The 9,109-nt window shown below is 40.3% G+C and overlaps 1 protein-coding gene across 1 annotated transcript; it reads right to left on the minus strand.

Annotated features, from left to right (window-relative positions):
- Positions 1-1,819: 1,819 nt before the first annotated feature.
- LOC101858857 lies at positions 1,820-6,169 on the minus strand (the record flags this gene model as incomplete). The annotated part of the gene is given in 4 exon segments (XM_005097665.3): positions 1,820-2,050; positions 2,993-3,140; positions 3,708-4,002; positions 6,042-6,169. Coding segments are annotated over 4 exon segments (747 nt in total), but the record flags the coding sequence as incomplete, so codon positions are not given.
- Positions 6,170-9,109: the final 2,940 nt, after the last annotated feature.

The raw sequence follows: 9,109 nt of genomic DNA on the forward strand, positions 1-9,109 counted from the left end.
ATGTTGAGAATCTTCTGCACCTTGCCTTTCGCAGATGCGCAAGCTGAACGTTCCTTCAGTACCCTTTCTCGGATGAAAAACATTTTGCGGTCCACAGTGTGTCAAGACAGACTCACAAGTCTTGGAATTTTGACCATAGAGGCCAGTGTAGCGCGAAAATTGGACTATGAACCAATAATTGAAATTTTTGCTAGAGCTAAATCCCATAGACTCTGTTGTAGTAAGAAAAAAAGGTAAGCTACGTTATAATTTATTTTAGTTTCTATCACTGGTTTATTCATCTTACCTTCATTTTTAACTACCCGGTAAATCAGAAAAATAAAAACACCCAGCACTTGATGGAGGGGGACGAGACAAAGGAGGCAGGGGTGTGTGCGCGGGGGGGGGGGGGGAGACGGGGGATTAGCTTTTATACAAACATCTCTTTTGCAAAATGCATTTCCAAGTAGTGAAGATGTGTGTGTAAGAGACAGAGAGAGAGAGAGAGACAGAGAGAGAGAGAGAGAGAGAGAGAGAGAGAGAGAGAGAGAGAGAGAGAGGGAGAGACAGAGAGAGAGAGAGAGACAGAGAGCGTATGTTGGTATGTAATAGATATGCTACAGTAAAGTGATTATATATGCCTATGTACATTGTATTTGTTGAGTTATTAAATTGCAGGTGGGGGTGGGTGGGGCCGGGGAGAGGAGGGGCCCGAAGGTGATTGCTACCCCAGAGCCCGACCTGGCTCTCGACGGCCCTGATCATAAGCTGGCGTAATGGTTTGAACTGGACGTGCAGTCTTCAAGTGGTGTAGGTTTGGTTCACGATGCCATCTTTACTGAATACTTTGGAAAAGTAACGAGGTGTTTTTCAAAGTCCCACAAAGATAGATAACATGAGATGTCGGTATTAAGTGTGTACTACAATTGTTCAACGATGTTAATTCAGTTCAGCAAGTTACGAACTAAACAATTGAATAAGGCGGAGTGTGTGAACCATTGCAGTACACACCTAATTGGCTTCTACTCATTGTGTTATCTTGGAGGGAATTTTAGAAGGTTGGTTCCATTTATCTTTCACATCCATAATAATTCTGTTTATTATTACCACAGTTCGTTACCCTGGAATGTTGGCTCTTCCTTCGAAAACAAAGAGAACAGAAAAGCAACAGAAAGATACAGAGAGAGCGAGAGCGAGAGAGAGAGAGAGAGAGAGAGAGAGAGAGAGAGAGAGAGAGAGAGAGAGAAAGAGAAGGAGGGGGGGAGAGAGAGAATAAGAAAGACAGTTTGAGAGAGCAAGAGAGAGAAAGGAAGAGAGAAAAAAAGGGGGAGGGAGAGAAAGCCAGAAAAGCAGAAAAAGGAAAAGAGAGAGAGATAGAGAGAGTAATGGATGAGGAGAAAGAAGGGGATAAAGAAAGAGAGAGTAGGGAGCGAGAGACATTGAGAGACAGAAGGAGAGAGAGAGAGAGAGAGAGAGAGAGAGAGAGAGAGAGAGAGAGAGAGAGAGAGAGAGAGAGAGAGAGAGAGAGAGAGAGAGAGAGAGAGAGAGAGAGAGAGAGAGAAACTTGAGAAGTTATTACAAACAGAAACATGAATTTTATAAGTAATATTATGCAATCACAGGGTGAAAGTACGAGCTTTATTCCTCGTCCAAAGGGGTCCATTTCTTGGCTCGTGTAGTCAACTCAGCTTTTAAAACTGATCCAATTGACTACCACATTGTCGACACTATATGCATAATATTTATAGCATGACATGGTAAAGCCGTTTTCATCAACGCTTACGACTGAAGTTTGTATTTTGAAAATGTAATTACTATATATTTCAAAATGTATGTCTGTCATCCCCAAGGTAACAACTGGTGGTTTCTTGTAAGGTATCTCGAACAGCTGAGTAACGTTTTGAGCACCATTACTGGACATGTGTCCACAGCTGAGTGTGCCCGTCTGCGTGATTTGTGAATGTGTGTCGTTCTCCAAACGAGCCTGCATGTCCGCCAGATCGTTGGTCAGCTGGTTAACCGTAGAAGTCAGCTGGTCAATCATTTTGGATCTTGTTGCCAAGTGTCCTGCCTATATTTGAAAATGAAACTACACTGAGTAAGATACACACACACACACACACACACACACACACACACACACACACACACACACATACACGTTAATTATATGATGTATGTATATATTCTCCCTCTCTTTCTCTCTCTCTCCCTCTCTCTCTCTATCTATCTCTCTCTCTCTCTCTCTTTGAGGGCTCTCGTGGTCTAGAGATTAAAGTATTCGCTTCTCATTCAATGAGTTCCGGGAAGGGTTCATAACCTGACTACGACGGAAAATATTCTTCTCTAAAATTTTCTCCTTTCCCCTCCTTTCTTGCTCTCTAACCCTGTTCTGTCGACTGCTTTTGTCTTGACTTTCTGCCCCCCCCCCCCCAAACCTCTCCCCTTTGCTTCCTCCTCTAGACTCCTGACTCTTTCTGCAGCCTTTCTACTGCTACTCCTTAGCTTCTTCTTACTGCTGTCTTTCATCCACACCCTTGATCTTATGGAAGGTGAGGTCTATCACCTAGCTCTCTCCGATAAGGCCGAAAAATCTTGAAGGTCTCATGTACAAGCTGAGCACGTACAATGTTCCTTGGTGTTCCTAAAAATCGATAAGAGTAGACTTCGGCCACCACCTGGGCATTATTCAAGATATAAACCAAACTGAAAATGTGCAATAATATGTCCCACGCGCTCATATGACCGTATGCCGTTGCAAGCGCCTTAAAACACTTGCCAAAACAAAAGTCATAAACAACAGCACATTTGAGAGCATCCATCACTCATGTGTGAGGCTAAATCCAGAAAAAGGAAATTAACTAACAATAATTGTCTTTTTTATTAGCTTTAGTTGAGAAATATTGTATTTGCTTTTCTTTTGCCGGTCAGTGTAATTGAAAACAATATTGTTTTCTTGATGGTTCTTTTGTTTTATTGTTATATGAGTGCAGGTGACACATTCAGAACTCACCAAGTCGTCGATAGTTGGCTTAGTGGCGTTAACATGGAGTGTTTTGGAAAATCTGACATTGTGGCCATTCAGGTCGATGCCGTTCACCTCACACTTGTATGTCCCAGCCTGCTTCTCGGTCGGATACTGCCAGACGAGCGCCAGGGACCTGCCAGCACATATAAGGCCAAACCTCTCGGCAGTGTGACGAAAATGTTTTTTTATAAGATACAGGGCTCAGATGAGCTTCACAGTTTTACCACAATGAATGCCTTTTGTCGAAAACAAAACTTTGATAGAAGTAGCAGGCAGTTAGCACCACATGGGACAGATGTCCCTTTGATAGAGAAGAGGACGGGAAAATTAGGTTAAGAGAGAGGCACATAGAGCCCGTGGGTGCTTACAATGGCCAGTGAATAAACTATGTGTACTATCTTGTTTTTACGGATGTACAGAGACAAGAACATAGAAATACAACTAATAAAAAAAGATATCAAAGAAAGAACCAATTGTCCGAGCTCAGTCTGCTTGTTTTGCTTCTATTTCTATTCCATCAAGAGATCATTTTCAGCATTAGGAATATGTGAGGTGAAATGAATTGTTAAAACCGACTACCCTATCTACACGTGTATATCGCAAGAAAATGATATCTTACCGGTATATCTGGGTTTTTTTTTATCTAGGTATCAAAGTATCGGTACAAGAGACAGACAATAGAAAAAAAAATTCAACTCACCCTTGATGACCTGAGGTGGTTTCAAGACTTCCCGTCACCTGTAGATTGTCCTGATCTAGTAACGCCTTTCCAGGTTCTCGCACGGTTACCATGGCAACGTGTTCGATGTCATTCCGCATTACCACCATTGAGGAGACGTACTTCATGTCAACAGTAGTTTCTGTGACGTCACGACGTCCCACTACAGGCGCAGCCAATGGTGGTGCTGTGTCTTTCAAACTACAGCGCATCGTCAGAGTGTGAGTTAAGCTCGCTTGTACCACATCAGAGCTGGCCTCGAACTGGATGATGGAACCTAGAAATTTTGTATGCATATAATAATTTTGAAAGTTTCTTACTTTTCATGGACAAGAATTCTGTGTGGGTTTAAAGGTGTATAAATGGTATAGTTGGATATTTTCCGACCAATAGAGAAAAAATGTTTGAAAGACTGCCCCGTACGCCAAATCTGTCATGAGAAATGCCATAACTAGATTGTCATTTGACAAAAAGCGTGGGAATGTCATGTTTGAGTCGTCAAGGCGGCCATTGTGTGGATAGATTCACGACCAGAAGCAAAACATGGTCAAAAGAACAAAACAATTACAGTAAAAATTCAAAATCAGCTAAACAAGAAAGTGAGTAAATCAGATGATATAAGAGGAGGCAGGTGGAAGTTGCTTAAAGTCACCCAAAGAAATTTCAAAATAACGTGATACTGTTGACTTGGGGAACGAAATTGGGGCATGTTAGTTCGACTCTACTTAAAACGTTGCTTTTTTTCGCTCATCACGGCTAAAAGAAATAATGGTTATATATATATATATATGTAATATATATATATATATATATATATATATATATATATATATATATATATATATATATATGTGTGTGTGTGTGTGTGTGTGTGTGTGTGTGTGTGTGTGTGTGTGTGTGTGTGTGTGTGTGAGGCAGCGTGGTGGAATGAGGCTCTCGTCAAAATAATGAAATCGAAGAAAACAGCAGTTTTCTCCCTGCTTAGCAATTTTTATCAAATTTTTGGTTTTTGGCTCAACACCTTTTATGTCCATTTACAAACACATTCCTTTAAGGATTTCACCGAAAACGTTGATTAAAGGCACAAAAATATAAATTTACAGTTTCCATAGACTCTCCAGCTTTGGAATTTACCGAGTTTTGGCGGCCATTTTCTCGCAAATTTTACCTCCTTCAATCCAAAATATCTCCACTTCTATTGAAGATGGGTGGGTAATTTTTTCATTGAAAGCAAGACAAATGAACAAGCGTTAAAACGATACCAGTAACCCAATATGCCAAAAAATTGACAAGAGCCTGATTCCACCACGCTGCCTCACATATATCTATTATCTATTTGTGGTGGCAGAATTTTGCTATTCAAAAGGCTTTTTAATGGCTGCATCGATCGACATGCGGTTTTCGCCAAAAATGTCTTTAAAATATTCTCCAGATCATGGCGCCCTTGGTTTTTTCAGTTTTGGGACAGTTTTGCTGCAAAAAGCTAAATTTCTTTATTTCGCCGATCGCTTTGGTAGGCCGACGCCTCTGTCTCTGTAATTTTAGAAAACCCGGAAGTGATATTTAGCGAGGCGCATTTTGTTTTGAGAGTATAGATCTAGACCTTCTAATTTTTTGCATCTCTCAAGATTTATTCCCCCATTCCAGTAGAGTGTAAATATAGTAGGCCAATGACTTTTAGTTGATATTAAAGCACCGATCATCCCTTTCATCGAAAGTTGGCCCAGCTTGTATATATATATATTTGTCGAACCTATGTTGACCCATTTCTATTATGTACTTCTCCTACCAAAGTATTTAACTTACCTGAAGCATTTTCTCGGTGTCTAAGGTTTACAATTCATGTTCTTCATTGTTGTACGAAAAAGAACAACGTTTCAATCCCAAATTAGGGCAGTATGTTTCACCGGATTTTAATATCTCCGTCTTCCCAACAGAATACTGCATCCCTCCAGATCATGTTGTCTCTTGCAGATATGGTAGAAGTAGGCGGCTTTAAAAGGGGGTTAACAAAAATAAAAATGAAATCGCTTTTATCATACGAATTACACGTACAATCATGCAGCTAGAATGCACTTAGTTTCAATGACATAAAGGGACACAGACGGTACAAGAGAAAACGCCCCCACTGATCTTCCACGTGACCTCCCCCCCCCCCTCACCTCTTCGAGGTCTCATCATGTCAGCCCTTTGTTCACTGTGTTCTCATGCTATAGGTGCAACCTTGGATCCCACAAGTTTAGACAACATCAATAATTCGCACGCTGTTCAAACTTTATGTACTGAACGAAGTTAATACAAACACAAGCATCATACCCGATACAGTCACAAGTAAACAGCCGAGGAATACGGCGGCCCCAAATGACGGGAGGACACTTCCACTGATCATCTCGGAAACGTTTGTGTCACTTGACCATCCAACAAATCACTTCAGGGCGGATAATTAGCTTATCACTAAGCTTCCTCTCTATTTAAGCGTTGGGAAAAAGCTAATCTTTTGTAATTAAAAAACAACAGCAAAACAAAACTAGACAAAACCGGAGATGACTCGACAAAACTTCGAGTTTCGACATGACATAATGCTGGTCGACCGGCAGCTGCTTATCCCTAAACACTTTCCGCTCCCCTCCCACTCTCAACTCTCTCTCGCTCTCCTCCCCCCTCTCTCTCTCTCTCTCTCTCTCTCTCTCTCTCTCTCTCTCTCTCTCTCTCGTACATCTATCGTCCTTATCTCCCCTTCTTCTTTGTTAATATGTTGGTTACTCTCTCTTAACACCTCTAATCTTCTGGTGCTCATATGACCTTATGCAGTTGTGAGCGCCGTAAAACCTCTACTAAAACTTTTTTTAAACCTTTATGTGTGTACTGAAAATTTGAAGGCAAAGTATATCACAGTTTTTATGCAATACTCGGTGGGAAAAAGTGTAATATACAGAGTCAAAAAGCAAACAAAAAGCGAAGGAAGGTGGTGCGTTCCAATTATGCACCCCCTTGCATGGTTCACGATTAGAGCTTTCTTTGTTCTAAATTTGGGCTTGCACTTCTGGTCATAGTCTGTTCAAAACGAAAAATGGTCACTTGTAAATGAATCTCTCCTTTATTTTTTTGGTAAATGTTTTACGGGGCTTCGCAACTGCATATGATCGAACGGGACACACAGAACATTTTCAATTGGTAGGAAATTTTTAATTTTGCACGGGTGGGAAAATCTTATCGATTTTGAACCATCAAGGGATCTTTAACGTGCGCAACTTGCACTCTGGACGTCCGATATTTTTCGCCCATGTCCGAGAAGGCTAGGTGTAGATCTTTCTTACCAGAAGATCAGGGGTGTGGCTGACTGAAAGACAGCCGTAAGAAGGAGCCAAGGAGTAGCAGTAGAAAGGCTGCAGAAAGAGTCGAGAGCCCAGTGGAGGGGGCAAAGGAGGTGAGGGGGTGGGGGAAGAAAGTGGAGACAAAAGCAGACGACAGAATAGTTCAAGGGAGAGGGAAAGAAGGTGAAAGGAGACAATTTTAGAGAAGAAAATGTTTCCGTCTCCGTCGCTACCGGGAATCGAATGTGAGACTTTTGAATGAGAGGCGAACACCTTTATCTCCAGTCCACGTGAGCCCCCATATTCTCTCCTCACGGGCACAGTACCAAATTGTTTTAAGACTCAACATATTAGACGTCTTTTGAAAAAAGCTGGACCTGATGAAAAGGACTTAAATTTTTTTAGACCAGTTTCAAATCTTTCCTTTTTTTTCCAAAATTCTGGAAAATGTTGTGCCTAATTGAGTTTTACAGCATATCAAGGAAAAAATAACCTTAGCGAAGTTTATCAGTCAGCATACAAGGCACACCATAGTACTGAGAGAGCGTTACATAAGGTCTGTACTGATATTTTAAAAAGAATTAATGAAAGAAATGTGTGTCTTTTTCCTTTTTGTGACCTTTCGGCTGCATTCGATACCATTGATGATGACATTTTACTCGAGAGACCAAATACTACTTTTGACGTAATGGGTACTGTCATGCGATGTTCTGAGTCATAATATCTTAAAGATCGAACACTAGCAGTTGTGGTTGGAAGCACGTTTTCAGATAATGTTTTACTCAGATCTGGTGTTCCCCGGGGTCTGTTCTTGGACTTGTCTTGTTTACAATGTATACACAACCTATTGCAGATATTTTAAGACAATATGGCATAAATTACCATCTTTATGCTAATGACACTTAGCATGGGGGCTCCAGTGGCTAAGTAAGTAGTGAGTTTAGACTCAAGTAATGTCAAGCAAGTGTCGATGACACGGAGACCAGATGGATGGTCACTGGAATGTGTCCTTGAGCAAGACACAACAAGCTTAGCGCAAAATGCAGAGCGCAGCACAGTGGCAACCATCAGTGGTGTTGTTGTAAACTGTTTTGTATTTGTGTAATATTGTGTATTTATGTATGAATTTATGCGTGTATTTATGTATGTACGTATTTCTTATTGTGAATTTATATATGTATGTATGTTTGCCATTGTAAACCAAAGTGCCCTTCTGGAACAAATAAAAGTGTAATTTATCATTATTATTATTATTATTATTATTATTATTATTATTATTATTATTATTATTATCATTTTTATACATATAAGCCGATTGATCTCGATCAAATATCACTTTTGGTTAACTTTCCTGAGCAGTGTATTCGGGAATTAAGAATATGGATGACCAGTAATAAATTCAAATTGAATGATGACAAGACGGAAATAATGTTGAGTGGGAATGCAAAAGCCTTCAGAAATCTCCCAGAACGACAAATTGACATCAATAATCACACCATTCGTTCAAAAAGAATTCTTAAAAATCTAGGGGTTCAGTTGGATTATGATATGTCTACGTCCTCCCAATTGGTCAGCTAAGCAAATGTATCTTTTTTCAACTAAAGAAAATCGGCAGTGTACGAAATTATTTAACTAAAACAGCAGTCAAGACACTGATTTTTATCGAAATTAGATAACTCTACTGCTACTGTGTCCGGTTTGACGACCTAAAAACCATCAAAGTTACAAGTACTCCAAAATCAAGCACCAAAATTGATAATGAAACAAAATGAAATCGACGCATGTACCACGATTTCTGAAAGAACTACACTGGCTGCCAGTAAAAGAAAGGTTCAAATACAAAACTGCCGTTTTCTATTTTAAATGTATAAACGATACAGCACCTATTTATCTAAAAGAATTCCTGGAATTATATCATCCACCCAGAGCCCTTAGAAGTTGTTTTTGTTGTTGTTGTTATCGATTCAGCAACATCTGGGTTCTCGCCCTTTTGTCCAATGCCATGTAGTGATAAGTGCAGGTTTGCTGCAGTTGCTGTAATGTTCCGTAGAGTGTGTTGTCGAAGTTAGG

The sequence above is a fragment of the Aplysia californica genome, unplaced genomic scaffold (assembly GCF_000002075.1).
Source record: "Aplysia californica isolate F4 #8 unplaced genomic scaffold, AplCal3.0 scaffold00161, whole genome shotgun sequence".
NCBI lineage: Eukaryota > Metazoa > Mollusca > Gastropoda > Aplysiida > Aplysiidae > Aplysia > Aplysia californica.